Source organism: Agrilus planipennis, unplaced genomic scaffold (genome assembly GCF_000699045.2).
Source record: "Agrilus planipennis isolate EAB-ADULT unplaced genomic scaffold, Apla_2.0 scaffold135, whole genome shotgun sequence".
Taxonomy (NCBI): Eukaryota; Metazoa; Arthropoda; class Insecta; order Coleoptera; family Buprestidae; genus Agrilus; species Agrilus planipennis.
The window spans coordinates 421,087-441,960 of NW_020438876.1; the positions used below are offsets into that span (position 1 = coordinate 421,087).

Sequence of the window (20,874 nt, forward strand, 5' to 3'; positions counted from 1 at the left end):
TCCATTTTTACGAAAACCACAGAGGCGTCTTGTTCAGCGTGCTGTCAAACCTACACTAGCAAGGAGATCGGGCTGAAACTATAGCTACAAGCTATCCAAGGATGGTACTATAGAATGTCACCTCAAGGTAGTCCTAGTGGCGTCATCTCTTGGTTAGGCCGGAAACTTATCAATCCACCCTCGTATTTTAGATTATTAAATTGCAGATGGTTATGCAAAGCAGGATACGGTAAATATATACTTATCAATAATATTTTGTGTTTTTAATAACTTCAAATGATATTTTGTAATTTATATATTGCTTTATAATTCGTATAAAATATGTCACAGGAAAATACCTGGAGGATTATTTTTTCTCAAACTGTTTCTAATTCTTCTGTGCTGCATCTTCCTTGGTTATTGGTCGTATTTTTATTGTTATCAATTAGTTTCGTAATTATCTTTTTCAGTTGCATCTTGGATTGTCGTTTCTGTTAATAAATAATAACCGTAATATTGAACAGGAAATATATCTTCGGTTTCACTAGGAAGTTTTGCGAAATCCGATAATTATTTTCTTGATGTTTTCTTTTTAATTTTCACAATTGCTCGACAATTAAAAGTTAATAACTTATTACAAAAAACAAAACCAACACAATACCGATCCCAGGATAATCCTTGATTTAATAAACTTTTAATGATATCTAAATTTATGTTGCTCTCATTTTGTTAATTAGTTTCGAAAAGATATTATTTATAACAAATGAAACGGAAACAAGGTTTCTATTGAAGGTTTCATCTGGTTTGAAGGTAAATTACGTGAAATACTATAAAATAAATTCAATCAGATTTAAATGAAATTGTAATAACAGAAACAAATTGTTATTTATTAATAATAATTTACTATTAAATCTGTAGTCAAGTATTTCAAGATGGAAAAGCACACACAATGATGATAATTGGGTTATTTATTTGTTTTACATAACCACCCTGCATTTAGTCAGTTATGCAGTGTCATACAATTCCCCATAATGTCAAGGACTTTCGAGCAATCGTCATAGTTCCGCGTACTATTTTGATAATAATTCTGTATATAAGGGGCTAATTTAAAGATAGAGAAGGTTAGAAATGAATAGGTATTAGGGAAATGCGAAGATTAGCTAAGGATAGGAAAGGGTGGAGGTGCGTGTCCAATCAGTTTTAGGACTGACGACGTTATGATGATGATATACAACTCCAAATCGGTTAAAATTAAAGTATCTGTAAAAGTAAATAAGAAATACATATTTCAGCAGCAAATGAAATTTCAAAAATAACCTCCTATTTGGATTGTGTTTCGTATTTTGTAAGATACCTTGCAGATACATATAATATTTTCTGTTACACACTTTTTATTACAATGCTTTCAAGTGTTTAAGTAATTAAAAGTGTTGTTATTAAATTCTATGTGTAGTTACCTATTTATAGTATTTAAAAAATGTAGAAAGCGAGCAAGATTTGTAAAAAACAGTGCACCAGTTTTTTTTAATAACCACTTTGCGTGAACATATAACAAGTGCGTAACATATGTACAACGCATGTGTACATATGTACGTCCTTACATATGTAATTTTTTTGTTACCGACTGTACTTACATTGCATGACGATACCATAACATAACATACCGATCGACATATGTGTGGTTTGTATTTACAAAGACTGCCTGCTGTATGAAAGAAAGGACTATTGAATGTTTAACATTAACATTGTTAGCGACGATGGCGTGCCACTAGGCGCTATTGTTGCTTCTCACAATCACACTATTATACCATCGCGTTTATAAGTATTGCGTACCACCGTGGCATGGTGTTTGGTGTCGCTTTCGACTGTCTGGGTTACCTTGCCAAGGTCTTCGTTTGCCAAAAGTGTCAGTTCCTTCATGTTAAATTAGATAATACACGTTTGAGATGTCAGTTAAAAAGGAAATACGAAGTCTGAAGTTTTTCTAAGAAAATTACCTTACATACTTTATTGTAGCACAATTGCTTGTATTAATTATTAGTGCAGATCATTAATTCTGAGATAATTAAGTTCTAATCATCTGGTTACGATAATTTTAGTAATATAAGAAATGGCTTAAACGTAATTGTTATGCTGTTCTCACTTATAGATACCTAACACCATCGTCTACTATCACTATCTTCATACATCAGTACCTTTTCTGTTATAACATGATATGACACAGTTAATTCATCAGTCCCAAATGTATAACAAAAACTTAATTGATTTATACTGATTTTTCGGTTCTAATTGGTGTGTTATATATTAAGCATTTCGATAGTCTTCAGTGCATTTGAAAGAGAAGTTCTTGTTCTTGTTAATGTTGTTTGTGCCATACTCGTAATGAGAATTTACTGATATTATTGCATAGATTACATAATAAGAGAATTTAGCAGCTTCCTATCTTGGCTATTCCTTTCCCTTAACTTGTTATTCATTTCTTCATTTACCTTTCTATTATTTAAATTACTTTCAACGTTCTGATTGCGAAACATGCAAAAGAAATGGAATGTTACCTTACCAAAACATGAAGAAAAAATATTTCACAATAGCAAAATTTTTTCTTTCAATAAAAATTATTATTATTACGCCTTTACAATTTATAAAAGTAGAAATTTTATGTGAAAACAAAATTGAAGTTTATTATTTTCTAAAATATCACCTTTCAACGGTTGATATGTATTTTCTTATATTTTTAAAAAAACTGACATGACATTTGCTGCAGTTTTAGGGAATTAACGGTTTCGTGCCGCATACGGAGCGATGTTCAACAAATTTATTTATTGATTCCATTCCTGTTGCGATTTCCTTTCATTTCCTATTGGTACCAAAAAAAAGTCTTCGGTGCGAGGCCAACGCTTCCAGCTAAACACTAGATACACCGCAGTGGGTGTAGATAAATACTTTCAAAAAATATATTTAATGAGCTAAGACAAGAACCGCGATGTTGAAATGGACCCGTTACAAAGCGAGAATTTGATTTATGAGTCGCGATCAATTTTAGAACTTCACTTTTTGTTAGTCTCTATCTCTATATCGTTGAAACTTATGTATCTAATTTATCTATAAAATAAAAGTAGAAAGAAGAAATTAGTATTGTAACAGCGTTCGGAGGACTCATAAGGACCATATATACATGTATATATTTCAGCGTATATACCAATAATTGTGGGATTCCCTCAAATGACCACCCGTAGGAAAAATTTCCATTGAAATTCAATGGGAATCAATGGAAAATTTGTAAATTTCATTTAAAACCATTTGGCATAAATTGGAAAAATAATTGTTTCCATTTACAATAATTCCCCGTAGAAAAAAATTCCGTTGAACTTCAATGGGAATCAATGGAAAATTTGTAAATTTCATTTAAAACCATTTGGCATAAATTGGAAAAATAATTGTTTCCATTTACAATAATTCCCCGTAGAAAAAATTTCCATTGAACTTCAATGGGAATCAATGGAAAATTTGTAAATTCCATTCAAAACCATTTGGCATAAATGGAAAAATAATTGTTTCCATTTACAATATAATTCCTGGCCACATATACTATTAGCCTTTTTCGATACAGTTTTTGCTTGCCCAGGTGCAAGAGTAGTGATATTGCCAATTAGGTGGTGGAAAATCAATAATCTAGTTTTACCTATGCGTGCATGTTGGGGGTACGTGAGGGACCACCACGGCAGTAGAGTGAGAGACAAGCAAGGTAGTAAGATGTTTGATTAAAACGGTATATTTCATTTAGACGTTGAGCATTTTTGCTCAAAAAAGACGGAAGACGTATTTATGGTGATTACACGAAGACGTATGTGTTTTGGAAGACGCGATACATTGAATATTGTATATAAGTTGTATATATTTAGTTCCTGTTTGTTACTCGTTTTGCTGTTTGCTGTTTATATTCATTATTATGTTTATTATATATGTATTCAACTACCCGGAGCCTTTTATTAAACAACCCCTAGACAAGCGAAAAAGCCTACATTAGAAGCATTGTTTGATGATTTTGAACCATGACAGAATATAGAGGAGGCCGAAGTCATCTGTGAGAGTGATGTAATAGTTTTATCAGAAGCAAGTGAAAAAAAATCTAAACACAATGATGAAGAGCCAGACATCCAGGCACGTGCCTTGGTTCATGCACCTGAAGAACCAAATTCTCAACAAAATAATATGGATTATGGAAAAAAGCATGCTGATGAAGTTCCAATTGAACGCAATGAGATTTCCATTGCTTAACGCAATGGAATTTCCATTGAGTTCAGCAATGAAAATCCCATTTAGTTCGGGAATGGGAATTCCATTGGCAATTCTCCATTTATTACCATTATTTATTCTCAGTGGTAATTTAATGGCATTTTTTTAATGGAAATTTTTCCTACGGGCATCCACATCATCATATTTCTCAGTTGACTGAAAGTAAAAGTGTCTTGAAGGATACCTGTTGTGACCGTTCTTCGTCAAGAAGTAGACGGAAACACTTACTGAAGAAGTGACGTGATGAGCCTATAAAAAAATTTTTGCGTTCACTTTCTTCTTCACATGTTATTGTTGCATGTGCACGTCGGCGGCCTCTAATAATGCAACAATTGAACATGTTCAGCCTACGGAACCGTATTTATCTTTCCTTTCGTGGATTGTCCATCTGTTTTATCAAGTCTTAGTGAGATAGACGTGGTCGACCGGGTATATTATAATGCGACTACCACAAATCGTAGTGGCGAGTGCCCCTGCCGGTAAGTCCTTTCGGCTTAAGCCTTAACTAGAGCGGAACCGTCACCGTTTTGCAACTGTAAATTCAAAACTAACGGTTTAGGAACAAGGCAATAAGAAAAGTATAAAGTGACTATACCGGTAAATTCGTCCTACCATTATTTATACACATATGTATAAGCAGTAGGTACGAGATATTGTACATTCTCACGAATATTCCCTTTCGCTTCAATAATAATAAATATATACATGGTTTATATTTGTTTCATGCTGTTAATAGCCTCTGGCGATACAATCGAAATATCACGAAGGACGTCGGCGGTCATTTTTGATCGCAGATTAAGATACATAAGATCGGTCACTAATCATTAGTGGTTTTTGGTAACAAGACAATTAAGTTATCAAAAACGATAATATATGAACTGAAAAATAAATAAAAGTGAAACAAAAATACTGGTATGCAAGGGAAAAAGCGAATATACAATGGGAGAAATGGCTGATTTTAGGTATCTAGGAAGTCAGATAAGTCAGGACAGAAGGACTAGTAGGGATATAAAGCGAAGGATAGCGTAGGGTCCAGTTGTCTTCAATAAAAAGTCACTTCTATGCTCACGAATTATTAATTTTGAAATTCGAAAAGGATTGTTGAATTTGTGTGTTTGGAGCGCAGCGATGTACGGGTGCGAAACATGGACGGCGGGTGCGGCGGAAAAGAAAAAGTTAGAAGTGTTTGAAATGTGGTGGGATAGGTTGGTAGGATATGAAGGTCTAGTCAGAGACATAGGTGGAAACAGAAGAGGAGTAGAGGTAGACGTAGATTACATTACTGTTAACAAATAGTTAAGGATGTGGGACATTCTAGTTTTAGGGAAATGCGAAGATTAGCTCAGGAAAGGAAAGAGTGGAGGTACGTGTCTAACTAGCCTTAGGACTGACGACCTTATGATGATGATATGAACTAAAGTGGTTGGGTTACAATATTTGGTATAGGTTTAACTGCATTAAAAAGAACACCAAAAAACATTCGGTAAAGAAATACATTTGCACCTTTCCTAATTAAATCTGGTAACACTTATTAAAGTTTTCGATTCTAAAAGTCAGAAAAGGTTTTGGTTTCTAAGTTATTTAACATTAAAACCATCTAAACTTGCAATTTTTTTAATGCCCACAGCAGTGAGGAATTTACTTTAGACCGTTCACAAGAAAATGCTTTTCATTAGTTTGTTTACTAAAACTACGAAAGATTAACTTTTTAAGGACATAAAGAAAACGATTTCCTATAATTTCCTTTAAACTAAGAGAGTTTTTCAGCAGTGATTGAGGGAAACATATCGGGTAAAAGCGAGTGTAAAATAAATTTCTTATTTTTCAAATTTAAATAGTAATCGCTCAGACAATTTTGAAGTCATACAAATTATGAAATACTTACAGTCCGAGCTCGTATCATCATCCGTAATGATTACGTAGTTACTTTTTAATTAAAAATAATGTGCATTTTTCTGATTTTTATCGCGAGTATTTAACGTTTCAAATGGTTTAAAGAGAATGTGGATAACAACTCGTATATAACTGTTACTTAACCCATATTACGGTTTAATTTTTATTTCTTACAATAACGTTATAATGCGGAAAAATGATCACATTTTCATGCCGAAGTGTTACATAGAGGTTTCCGTATTGTTTCTAAGCTGATGTGATGAAAAAGGCAATCTTTTGTATAAATGTTTCCAAGGTTTCAGTATCACGCCTACTATTTAATTTTATTAAGTGTCATTTGCCTTTCAATTTCCCCAAGAAGAGAATTATTTCATTGAATGGTTTTTGTTTCTATATTCATTCTTGTTTTTACGTGTTGTTTGGAAATGCAACCAGTTATACACCCGAACAATGACATTTAGACCCACCACTTATTTCCCATTGTTTACTAGCAATTCGAATACGTGAAAATTACTGTTCTTTTTTTATATTTGGGTAAAACTAAAAAGTTATTGGAATTAGTGAACAAATGTATTTTTATAGTTAATTTCGAAGCCCTTACTTACTACTTTTTGTTAACATATTCTCTAGGATTGCTTGATTCTCTATTCAAACATTGACTCCAAAAAGAAAAATGAATATACGAGGGTGGATTGATAAGTTTCCGGCCTGACCAAGAAAAACAAGGTTTTTAAAAATTTTTTTTTTTTATTTCTCAACATAATCTCCTCCAAGGCTGATACATTTCTCATAGCGGTGTTCCAGTCTATTAATGCCATCTCTATAGACTGATTCGTCAAGCTCCTCAAAATAACCATTTACAGCTTCGATTACTTCTTCATTGTCCGCAAATCTCTTACCGCCAAGCCATTTTTTGAGATTAGGGAACAGAAAATAGTCACTCGGGGCTAGGTCTGGAGAGTAAGGAGGGTGCGGCATCAATTCAAACTTTAGATCGTTGATTTTAGCCGTCGCAACGATTGACGTGTGCGCTGGTGCGTTATCGTGATGAAACAAGATTTTTTTCTTCGCCAGATGAGGTCGTTTAATTTTCACCTCGTGGCTCAAACGTTGCAATAAGTCTGCGTAGTATTGACCAGTGATAGTATTACCCTTTGCAAGGTAATCAATGTATATAATACCTCTTGCATCCCAAAAAACAGTAGCCATAACCTTGTTCGCCGAAAAAATTGTTTTTGCCTTCTTTGGAGTTGGTTCCCCTGGTCCAATCCACTGTTTAGACTGTTCTTTGGTTTCAGGAGTGTAGTGGTGGACCCACGTTTCGTCAACGGTTACGAATCGACGCAAAAATTCGCTTGGATTACGCTTATACAATGACAAATTTGCGGTAGAAATGTTTTTTCGAATCAATTTTTGGTCGACTGTTAGCAAACGCGGCACCCATCTTGCACAGAGCTTTTCCATATGCAAATGTTGGTGCAAAATATGTTGCACACGTTCATATGACATCTTACAGGTCTCAGCTATCTCACGCACTTTCAATCTGCGGTCTCCCAGCACTATTTGATGAATTTTTTCGATCATATCTGGAGTTGTGACCTCAACGGGGCGTCCTGAGCGAGGCCCATCAGAGGTGCTCACACGACCCTTTTTAAACTCGGAAACCCACTGCTTAACGGTTGAATATGACGGGGAGGATGTCCCCAGTGTTGAGTCCATCTCTTTTTTAATTTCCTTCGGCGTTAACCCCTTCAAATAAAAGTATTTGATGACAGCACGATTTTCCTGCTTTTCCATTTTTACGAAAACCACAGAGGCGTCTTGTTCAGCGTGCTGTCAAACCTACACTAGCAAGGAGATCGGGCTGAAACTATAGCTACAAGCTATCCAAGGATGGTACTATAGAATGTCACCTCAAGGTAGGCCTAGTGGCGTCATCTCTTGGTTAGGCCGGAAACTTATCAATCCACCCTCGTAGACTGTAATTGTTTATTACTTGGCGCCTTTTGTTTCTTTTTTGAGTCGTTTTTTGTCAGTGTTGTATGCGCGTTGGTCAATAATAATTACGTAATTGGTTCTTTTATTATCTGGATAGGAAATCACGGATTTTGCCAAACGAACATTTGTAGGTAAAAAAATAAATCGTGCACCATTCTAAAATGTAGTTCTAATGTGAAAGGTAAAAATGTATTATCGCCATTATGAGTGTAGCAAATGTATTCGATTCAATTATGTTCATGTATTTACTAAATTTATTATTTTTTTGTGTCTGTTATTTTACGCGATTATATTGGAAATCTAGTTTAGGTGTTAAAGTGGACCATAAATGGTTTTTAATAGCGTTCACAATGTGTATTATTGTAACCGTTTTGGTTAGAGTTAGAGTTATATTGAGAAAAATTGAAAAACTCCTTTGTTCTACTAACGTTAAATTGGAAAGTGCATAATATAGAAAATTATTTTTGTAATTGTTAATTAAAGATTACTATTTTTAATATTTAGTTAAACTGGGACACATTGCCTTTATATAAATTAGTTAAACTTGAACTAAACTAACAAATACGCTTTACACTATACATGCAATCGCTTACGAATGTTTTAATACAGCTAATTATTCTATTCTGTTAGAGTTTGCGCTTTTAATAGTGTCGAATTCAAATGTCCCTGTTAATATATCTAAATTTTCTAGATTTGCATAGAAACCGAATCGATTCTAATAAACCAGATGTTTAAATTCGTTGCGAATTCATGTTTTCTTTTAGTAATTTATGTGTTTTACTAATTAGAAGATTAAGATAATGTTATTTAAAATGCATCTCTTTATATCAACCTTGGCACTTGTTTGAACGGAAACTACCAAAAAATTGGCAATTTTTAACGCAAAAGTTAGCATGATATTAATCTACTTTCTTCGTTTACCTATCTACACAACACTAACCCACTTCATAGGCTTATCGTGCTTATAAGGCAATTATAGCGTGGTGAGTTGGAGGAAATTAATAAAGAAAACGACAATTTGTTGGTCTTCTATAGATGTTCACGCTTTTCTTTTTGCGTTTCACTTATTTACCAGATAATTCCTTCGTTATCTTCGGTTTTACTGCCGCTAAATTTAGATAGCTTTAACTTACACATTAACTTTTAGGTAGATAGATAAGTAAACTAATGTTAGTTACTTTCTCCGAAAGGTGACAACAAACCAAAAATCGAATGGAATGAAATTTTAATTATAAATATGTCTAAAGATAAATTACGTTTCCTTTTTTGAAGACATCCCTTTTATTGCGCCGATTGTAATTGCAGGTATCTCTATCGTTATTTGTTGGTTTTCGGAAGACAATAATGTTGAACAAGTACTTAATTATATTTTCCGTTTGAAATAATTACGGTGTACAAATCGTTCGCAAGATAATTACAAACAATTGCAACAGAAACTCGTAAAGGTTCAAATAACTTGCGTTCTCATTACTATCTGTAATATATATACACACACGATTACCGATTTTATGGTACTGTAATGTTCGTGGGTTTAACAAAATTAACTTCCAAGACTGATAATGACAAAAACTATTTATTTACACTAATTATTAATATATCACTATTCACTGCGCTATTTATTTCACTGCTATCACTGTCAATTTATTTCTGAATTCACTTCTGCAACGGTCAATTTATTACTTCGCTTCTCGGCGATCGTCTCTTCCTTTAAATACTCTTTTGTTTACTTTCGGGAGCCTTCTCGAAACATCCGGATGGTTTATTTTTTTCTTTGAACTGTTTAACTGCTTTCCCAGAACGCAGGTACGACACACAAATTTACAAATACGGCACACATGAAGAAATGCACCCGCTGCTAGTTGGCGAATCGATACGCCGTTCACACACACGTGTGCCCTATCGCACACAAACACACTCGTGCTCGCTACAGTACTAAAAGATGCAGATTTTGTCATTTCTGCATAAAAACTTATAAAAAAAGATAATAATGTGATAAACTAGTTGACAGGCAATACGTTTTCATGTGATAAGACATAGAAAATTTCATTGTTCATCCTAAGGGATTAAACTAGTTGACAGGCAATAATATTACGTTATAATACGTAAGCAAAATACATTTTGTGGATATTACGTATTTGGTTTGTTCTCTTATTAGTGTTGTGTACACCTAGCACAAGACACAGCAGCATATGAAAGACCGTGTCCTGCGCCTCCACCATTTCGTTGACTAAGGAATTCGATGAAGAACCTCCTTGACTTGCTTAGTTCGTATAATCGACATTTATTGTGGTTAATTAGTGATTAATAGGTATTAGTGAGTATAAATTCATTAATGAAGATTTTTGATGCTCTGCATTTTTCAAGAATTTGATTAGTGTGTAGTAGGCAAGAAACTAAACAAAATGATAGATTTGATGGTGAAACACCTTTTGTTGATAAACACATATTCCGTAAACCGGATAGGATCCATTTGAGGCGTCGCGTCGATTGAAAAGTCTTCTTTGCTTAATTAAACTTGGTTTCGAGATCGAATGACCGAATAAATTTTCAAACTCTCGCAGACAAAGAGATCGTACTGGATTACTCTCATTCTAATGCCTTCCAGATATGCCGAGCGTAAGCAGCGAGTGTGCCAACTGATTGAATTAAATTAACTCTCCCGACGCGCTTAATTTGTTAAGTCCATCTCATCCACGTCCATTGCACAAGTTTGTCCCTAGAGTGATTTTGGTATGCAAGTGGCTGGAAAATTTTACACCTCGACATAATAATCGTTCGGAGTTACTTGTTGGATTCGGAAACGTGAATAATAATTCTTAAATTGACGGTAATCTGGATATAATGGTTTTGTAAATTATTAAATTACATTGATCTACTAGTTTTAATATTAATGAAGGCTGAAGGGATGAAAATTGATCGAAGTTTTAAGAATTCGTAATGGATTGAGTTGAAGAGAACTATTTTGACAATTGGTCTACCAAACTTTTGTAAATTTGACTGAATTTTCTTCGTTAACATTTTCTTTCCTGATAAAGAGATAAGATTGTTAATAGAAGGTTTCTCCTTGTGAGATTTTCCTGCTGCTTTACTTTGGTCATATCTATACTCTGATGGGCTAGTTATAAGGAAAAACAGTTAGTCTTAAGTAATGTCTACATGAAAGGGAGATGCAAGAAAGTTAAATCGTCAATGGCTAAACTATTTGACATGCGACATTCTTCGAAGGGACTAGACGTAGCACATTAAGAACGTCAATAATAATGGATTAAGCTAGTTGACCAGCGACAGATAATTTGACTAGGTGTAAGAAATTTAGATCGTAAGTAGCAATCGATTAATCATTTATAGTTGACAGACGATAGGTTTTAAGATCAGACGTAAGAAAGTTATATTGTGAATAGTAATACATTAAACTAGTTGACAGGCACAGAATTTTAGGAGAGCATACGTAGGACAGTTTAATCGTGAATAGTAATGGATTATACTAGTTGACAGGCAGAAGATGTTTAGGAGACCAGAACTAAGAAAGTTAGATCGTGAACAGTAATAGGTTAAACTAGTTGACATGTACAGAATTTTAGGAGAGCATACGTAGGACAGTTTAATCGTGAATAGTAATGGATTATACTAGTTGACAGGCAGAAGATGTTTAGGAGACCAGAACTAAGAAAGTTAGATCGTGAACAGTAATAGGTTAAACTAGTTGACAGGCACAGAATTTTAGGAAAGCATAGGTAGGACAGTTTAATCGTGAATAGTAATGGATTATACTAGTTGACAGGCAGAAGATTTTTAGGAGACCACAGCTAAGAAAGTTAGATCGTGAACAGTAATAGGTTAAACTAGTTGACAGGCACAGAATTTTAGGAGAGCATAGGTAGGACAGTTTAATCGTGAATAGTAATGGATTATACTAGTTGACAGGCAGAAGATTTTTAGGAGACCACAGCTAAGAAAGTGTGATCGTGAATAATAATGGGTTAAACTAGTTGACAGGCACTGAATTTTAGGAGGGCTTACGTCAATAGTAATGGGTTATACTAATTGACAGGCAATAGGTTTTTAGGAGACCAGAGTTAAGAAAGTTAGATCATGAAAAGTAATGGGTAAACTAGTTGACATGCGATATATTTTTAGGAGACTAGGCGAAAGGATAGTAATGATATTAGATTGTGTATACTAATAGTTGAAAGCGACATATTTTCATATAGTGTTTCGTTATAGATACTTTGTACTGTATTTTATTTTGTACAGCATATTTATGTTCCTGTTTATAAATGCGGATGTTCTGTATTGGAAGTAGTTGACAGATTTATCAATATTTGACTGGATGTCCTCGTTAATTACGCGTATTGATTGAAATTGTGTGATCTGAAGGATGCGTTAGATCAATCGGCATGTCGGTATGGCATGTTGTGCTAGAGTGAACGAGTTGAAAGAGCGAGCAGGTTCGTGGCAAAGATGAAAAGTGCATTGTTTACCCCCATATGAAATTCCGGTCGTGATAATAATTCGGAAAACGCCAAGTGGCTCTACTAATTGGAATTGTTCTCGAATATTGGATTTGATATTGAGTTCGTCATGTTTGTAGCCCTCGTTCGGTCTACTAATTGAGATTCGTATGACTGTTTGCTCTGGGGAAATCAGTCAAGCAACTGATTTGTTATTCTGTCGTCGAAACTTCTCTGCGGAATGTATAGTGCATCAGGAACTACTTTGCGTTTAATTTATGTATGTTGGAAAAGATTCTACCTGTGCGCAAGGTGCAATTGATACACCTTCAAGTCATACTGACTATTTATCATCTCGCTCGTTATACAAAGGGTTTTTCAGTTGTGCAATTAATTTATCTAACTCATAACACATTAACATATTTAGTTTCTGTTGAGCCCTCGTATATAACTACGAATATTTCTTTGTGTGGTCTTATAAATAATTTTTATCACTACTTGCGATTATTGTTCGCTTTCCTGACATTGCCATGTCATCAGGCCCCCTTGCTCTACGCCATATGCATATCTTTCTTATATACGATCGTCTTGCGTCGATAAAGAGTGCGATAATAATACTAAAGCTCGTCAGTTTTTTCTTAAAATGTTTGCTTTCATTCTCTATTATCCATTTAATGGTGTAGATCATCTTAAAGTGGAAGTTTGTGTTAGTGCTGGTGTTGAAATGTTCCACTGGTTTTCTACAGGCCAAAATGAGCTTCTATTTCTTTCAAAAATTAATCGTTTTCGGTGAGTGTCAATAATTAAACATGTAAGTTTTCTATACACTAATTACAATTGGAATTGGAACTTAATTATTGTTCAAATGCAATTTCTTTTTGTTTGTTTTTTTTAAATGTATATCTTTTTATAGGTATTGTGTTAACACTAATATACTACATAGTATAAAACAAAGTCGCTTTCCTGCTGTCTGTCCCTATGTATGCTTAAATCTTTAAAACTACGCAACGGATTTTGATGCGGTTTTTTTTAAAGATAGAGTGATTCAAGAGGAAGGTTTATATGTATAATACATGCATAATATAATAGGGAAACACTGATAATTTTAGAGGTTTCTAATGTGGTGTCGTAAATAAACACATTTTTGCGCTTACATTGCAAACGCTGGCTGAACCCTACGAGATAGATCAAAATAATGTACTACAATACTGTACATCTTAAAAGGGTCTATAAAAAAGTCTGCGATGGTATATGTCTATCTCTTAGGGATAACCCACAATAACCATTTTATCCTTTACTTTTTATGAGAAATAATGACTTATTTACGAAGCGATTGTAGCCAATACAGCATTAATTCTTATCCAGTTAAGTACTTTTAAATACATTGTGCATTTAATATAGATCAATATGGCCCTTTACAGCATGTAATTTAAATGAATATTTTCGAAGATATTACAGACTTAAAATGCAGGGACATAGCGGTTGCGGCGGTACCGGCAGGGGGGCCAGTTGTACATAAAGACATTCTGTACTATATTTAGTATCAGCATTGCACCCGTGCGAAGCTGGGACAGGTCGCTAGTTTTTTGATAAAAGCCGATTGGACCAAAAGTATTTACGTCGAATGTATTGATTTTATTAAAAATATGTATGTTGAAACAGAGTTAGTGATTTATTCTATTATTTTTTTTGTAGTTGCATTATTTAGGATTAAGATAACAAGATACTTCTTGCATTATTATTAAAGTAGTAAAGCTCCCNGTTCAGGGGGTATCTTTTGAAGATTTCCCCTTTTTGATAATAATCGAAACAAAACAAAAATATATTTAGTATCAGCGTTGCACCCATGCGAAGCTGAGGCGGGTCACTAGTCATAAATAAAATACTAACATATTACTTTATTTTACATTTTAAAAACAGTTAATATACAGGTGGTGATCTAAAATTAGGAACTTAAGGTTATAAATACATATACATGGTTTATATCTTAACATTGTGTATGCATACTTATAATTATTATACGAGAAAATACGGTAAATAAAGATATTGGGATTTTCTTTTGAAATGGTGGTAACTTAAGAGTTGTAAGAGAATCATGTAGATGAACCGATTTTTTTTCAGGAAAACATATGCGTGACTTTGGATATTATCTTCCTTAATTGTTTTATTATTAAATGAGCTTTATTAAGTACTTATTTTGGCGTTCTTCGTTAGCAGACTTCACTGTCAAGCTTTATTTTTATAATTTACGAAATACATAATAATAAGATCGTACAGTTACAATAAACTTTATGTTCTAGTAACAAAGAGCGATTGATAATGAATTAACAATATTTATGTGGCACTGGGTTTTAAGTAAATTTTTCATAAACTTACTCATCATTGAATATATTTTCCAGTAATTCTCTTGTAATTGAACGATGAGGTTGAGCTGGATCCACTTTAGGCCTTCCATATAATCTTGCGTTGATTAGATACAATCTGATAATAAAAATAAGCAGGAATTAATAGCTAGATAATTTTTGCAGAAGTGTGCTATCTTAAATACTGAAGGAGAATGGGTTAATGTATAAACAAATTACAATAAATTGCAAATAGGGTCTTATTAAGGCATTATACAATATACAATATACAATAGGACAGTTTAATCGTGAATAGTAATGGATTATACTAGTTGACAGGCAGAAGATGTTTAGGAGACCAGAGCTAAGAATGTTAGATCGTGAACAGTAATAGGTTAAACTAGTTGACAGGCACAGAATTTTAGNATCGGAGTTATAATTAACTTTTCTGTTTTACTGGTTTTAATTGGTTACATATACGAATTTATCTTATTTTATTATGGACATATTGTTCTAATGTATTTTTTTTTATCTTGACAATTGGCCTTCTATGGAGCGAATGTTGTTTTTTTACTCTATATTTGAATTATTCACTGTATTCACACTTAAATGTTGTAATTCCCTAATTAGAAAGGATTTTTATAAGTTTGAAAGTAACTTTTATTTAGAGCAGTTCAAGTTATTCATCAGTAATTTATCGAAGCTATCGATTTTATTAGATCTCATCGGCACGCTTTAGATTATCTCAATGAATTGCCGATCAAATCGATAAAGCACTTTAAAAGCAGTTGTTTTATTGTTCGTTGCGATCGTTTCGCAACGCTCTAACTTCGTCAGGTGAAATAGTTATTATGCGAAACTGTCAAGAATAATTTAGAAACTTATAAAAGTCTTGTGTGTTATATGAAATAATCCATTTCTTATTTATATTTTTTGTGATATTGAACGTATTTCTAGTAGGTACATAAAATTTTAGTATTTTGCGGCTTCTGTTTTCTTCGTATAAAGTTCGGCGTATCGCATCAATTGTAATTTAAAGCTCTGTAATGGACGTGCGGTATTTAGACTATGACACGAGCCCTAGAAGGAATGTAACCATTTTTGCCATTTACTGACAACTAAAGCGGACGGAAATAACGTTTCATTAATTTAATTACTGCAATTTAGAGGCAGTTAAATGGCGATCGTTTTCGCGTTATCAAATCGCGAAAAAAAGGAGCTATCTTCGCTTATAGAAACTGACTTTTATTTATTATTTTTAACCATACTGTATAATATGTTTTTAACAAGTTTGCTATTTAATAAACCTTATAAGGTTGCATCGACCCGTAATAGTATTTACAAGCATGAGACCGACTTTAAAATATACTTGAACGCTTCGGCTACCTTTGTTTATACTTAAACGTAAACTTGTTCGATTTATACTGAACATATTTAGATAATACCGAAGGTACTTTCTCCCTTATTTATTGTCTGTCATATTCGTAAAGCTTTTTAATAACTTTTTAAGCTTTGGAAATGATGTAGTGTTGTGGAATGCTAAAAAAAGAAATTACTTTTTGCTCAGTTCGCATCTGACGTTGAACCACCAATCGCATGAAAACACAAACTGGTTAAATTGGGTCCCATTTGGACATAGAAAGGTCGTTTGTCGACCGTCTATGTCGCAATAATGCCAGCTTTGACACCGCGTTTCCGGATCGGCGAAGAATCCCGGAAACGGCTGATTATCGCAGTAAAAGTTCGTATATGGAATCGTTCCTAGTACCGGATAATCAGTTCCTGGCCGACCTGAAACATAAAACTGTTTTACTTTCTTTATTGACACTTCATTTTGAATCATCGGAACTTTTAGTATATTTTTTTCAGTATTTATTGTAACGGAAACGGAATGTATTTTATGTTGCAATTAAATTAAAATTTTAGAGCTCCCATCAATAACGTTTATCACTTTAAACGGTGGAGAGCGACAATGTTTAAAAGATAGGGCCGAAAAACGAGTGGCTGCCGTCAGCTTCATGTAGCGAGAAGCTGCTGCTTGTGGCCTCTATCGTCCGGTGTGTTCGCTTCTAGAAGCGGCCACAATTGGCCAAATGTGCATGCGGTTTAAAGATACAGAACGTTCACAATTAATATGATTGCTTTTGTTTTCCCATTTCTGTCTTTGGCACTACCAGATGGGAATTGTAATGTTAATATGTTAAAACCATTCCACTTTAAACGGCGAGGAGCGACAGTCTTTTAAACGTTTAAGGTGGAAAACGAGTAGCTTCATGTGGCGAGAAGCTGCTGCTTGTGGCTCCTATCGCCGTGGTGTGTTCGCTTCTAGAAGCGGCCACAATGGGCCAAATGTGCATGCGGTCTAAATGTACAGAACGTTCACAATCATTATGATTGCTTTTGTTTTCCCATTTAGCCCTGCCTTTGGCGCTACCAGATAGAAATTGTAATGTTAATATGTTAAAACCATTCCACTTTAAACGGTGAGGAACGAGAGTCTTTTAAACGTTTAAGGTGGAAAACGAGTAGCTTCATGTAGCGAGAAGCTGCTGCTTGTGGCTCCTATCGCCGCGGTGTGTTCGCTTCTAGAAGCGGCCACAATTGGCCAAATGTGCATGCGGTCAAAAGGCGCAGAACGTTCACAATCATTATGATTGCTTTTGTTTTTCCCATTTGGCCCTGTCTTTGGCACTACCAGATGGAAATTGTAATGTTAATATGTTAAAACCATTCCACTTTAAACGGCGAGGAGCGACGGTCTTTTAAACGTTTAAGGTGGAAAACGAGTAGCTTCATGTAGCGAGAATCTGTTGCTTGTGGCTCCTATCGCCGTGGTGTGTTCGCTTCTAGAAGCGGCCACAATTGGCCAAATGTGCATGCGGTCAAAAGGCGCAGAACGTTCACAATCATTATGATTGCTTTTGTTTTCCCATTTGGCCTTGTCTTTGGCACTACCAGATGGAAATTGTAATGTTAATATGTTAAAACCATTCCACTTTAAACGGCGAGGAGCGACGGTCTTTTAAACGTTTAAGGTGGAAAACGAGTAGCATCATGTAACGAGAAGCTGCTGCTTGTGGCTCCTATCGCCGCGGTGTGTTCGCTTCTAGAAGCGGCCACAATTGGCCAAGTGTGCTTGCGGTCAAAAGGTGCAGAACGTTCACAATCATTATGATTGCTTTTGTTTTCCCATTTAGCCCTGTCTTTGGCGCTACCAGATGGAAATTGTAATGTTAATATGTTAAAACTATTCCACTTTAAACGGCGAGGAACGACGGTCTTTTAAACGTTTAAGGTGGAAAACGAGTAGCTTCATGTGGCGAGAAGCTGCTGCTTGTGGCTCCTATCGCTGCGGTGTGTTCGCTTCTAGAAGCGGACACAATTGGCCAAATGTGCATGCGGCCAAAAGGCGCAGAACGTTCACAATCATTATGATTGCTTTTGTTTTCCCATTTAGCCCTGTCTTTGGCACTACCAGATAGAAATTGTAATGTTAATATGTTAAAACCATTCCACTTTAAACGGTGAGGAACGAGAGTCTTTTAAACGTTTAAGGTAGAAAACGAGAAGCTTCATGTAGCGAGAAGCTGCTGCTTGTGGCTCCTATCGCTGCGGTGTGTTCGCTTCTAGAAGCGGCCACAATTGGCCAAATGTGCATGCGGTCTAAAGATACAGAACGTTCACAATTAATATGATTGCTTTTGTTTTCCCATTCCTGTCTTTGGCACTACCACATGGGAATTGTAATGTTAATATGTTAAAACCATTCTATTTTAAACGGCGGACAGCGACAGTGTTTAAACGTTTAAGGTGGAAAACGAGTAGCTTCATGCGGCGAGAATCTTCTGCTTGTGGCCCGAATAGACTACAGCTATCGCCGTGGTGTGTTTGCTTCTAGAAGCGGCCACAATTGGCCAAGTGTGCTTGCGGTCACTACCACATGGGTATTGTAATGTTAATATGTTAAAACCATTCCACTTTAAACGGCGAGGAGCGACAGTCTTTTAAACGTTTAAGGTGGAAAACGAGTAGCTTCATGTGGCGAGAAGCTGCTGCTTGTGGCTCCTATGGCCGTGGTGTGTTCGCTTCTAGAAGCGGCCACAATTGGTCAAGTGTACAAGCGGCCAAAAGGCGCAAATGCTTACAATCATTTTGATTGATTTTTGTTCTCCCATCTGGCATTACCTTTAACTGCTATTGGACATTCATGTGGTCACATTTGTGACTTGAAAAGTTTCTTGTTGCATAGTTATTCTGTGTATATTGTGTATATTAAGCATACCTGGGATTGCCTTTCCAAGTTCTAAATATTCTTGCACGGATGGACTCAAAAATCCTACTGGCGTGTCAATATTCGTTAGCTGATTGTTTCTTTCATCTGAATAGTCATAATTGTCGTCCTGTGGAGGAGGGAATTTCGTCTCCTTTTTTCTTACTCTTGCATCTGAAAGGAAAGTATAATTATAAATAGTTGATTGTCATTTGTTCTCACGATTTCTGAACAGTGCATTAGAATGTAATTCATTTCTTCACTACCTTTCACTCATATGACGTTCCAGGTACAACTATCTACAAGTTTAAAATTTCGCGAACTATTTTCTTCTTTGTTTTTTTTTTTGTTATTGGTGTCTTCTCTAGGTAACTTTCTATTGTCTTAAATATGTGGGCGTTAATAGTTTACAGTGACTGTAGGTGAATTCTAAGAAATGACAAAGAAACAATGGCTTGTCCCACAAAAAAAATGATGAAACAATTTTTAAATCCTAACCGTGGTCGAATATTGTGACATTTTATTATGCATAATGAATTAATAGTAATTAAAATGTCGCACTAGAATTCGCTGAATTAAATCATATAGAAACATATTTTTTATTTTAAGGTTAGGTCTTTCGGAAAAGACAAGAAATATTTGACAAACTGTGCCATTGTGTATGGTGTTGTCACCCATACAGAGCGTTTCTGAATCGAACCTAATTACGTAATTCCTTTATTATATAAATACGTGGTTGGGTCAATGTTAGGCAGAGGTATAATTAAGCAATTTTAAATATAAGAAACTGATTGCAAATGTATTGAGTTGCGGTTAAAATCTTTATGCATTTTATGTTTTGGCCTAGACGAGTTGAACGATTTGTGCTAAAAAGACATTCAAATTTGAAGATCAAGTTCATTTGGGATTCAAGCAAGCATATAACATGCTAATTTATTTTTATATTACGTAAAAACATATAAATATGCAATGCTAGAAAAAAAATCGTAAATATTTGAAGAGATACAAACAAACAGCGTAAAATAATTATGATTTAATGAAAATGTGTTGACTGTTATAACTAGATCAATAAATATAAATAAAATTGAAGTCTTAAAAAAATTTTTGTCTGCATGGGGGTCTGTTTCTACAGGCTAATCTTTGAAATGACTGAACCCATTTCAATTGGACTTGAAAGGGTGGTCGTCAAAAGTGATTTTCTTTATTGATCATAATTATAACCCAAGTTTCACATGGACGAAATTACTAATAAATATTATTAATATTACGTGCATACGAATTTGTTTTTCGTCTTTTTTTTTGCCTTCCATTCATGTTTATTATAAAGTTATATATACGAGTCATCGTGATGTTGAATGATGCGTATAGCTACCGTACCCAATGGGCACTTTCTAAACCAAACCGCTGTACCACATTGTTAATGTCTGCACGTATCTTTATACGTATGCATACATATGTGTAAGTGGTTATTTACCTATATTATATCTATTTAAGTACATACATATGCAAAAGTTACTATGTAACTATTAGCACACCTAGGAATTTATATCAGTAGCAGATCTACATCTACGAAACTATTATTAATTTTATTTTGGCGAAATTGCTTTTTACTGTAGCCACAATACCTATAATATATATATATATA

At 34.5% G+C, this 20,874-nt stretch overlaps 2 protein-coding genes across 3 annotated transcripts in view; one reads left to right on the forward strand and one right to left on the reverse strand.

Moving 5' to 3' along the window:
- LOC108738643 overlaps positions 1 to 20,874 on the forward strand; it is a 67,694-nt gene that overhangs the window by 29,745 nt on the left and 17,075 nt on the right. The gene's annotated exons all lie outside the window — the stretch shown is intronic.
- Positions 14,501 to 20,874, reverse strand: part of LOC108738646 — an 8,080-nt gene continuing 1,706 nt past the window's right edge. The window contains exons 2-4 of the mRNA XM_018472159.2: positions 19,242 to 19,403; positions 16,516 to 16,750; positions 14,501 to 15,098 (exon numbers count right to left, since the gene is read on the reverse strand). Coding sequence (XP_018327661.1) covers positions 14,990 to 15,098; positions 16,516 to 16,750; positions 19,242 to 19,403 — 506 coding nt within the window. The 3' untranslated portion in view covers positions 14,501 to 14,989. The remainder of the gene's footprint in view (positions 15,099 to 16,515; positions 16,751 to 19,241; positions 19,404 to 20,874) is intronic.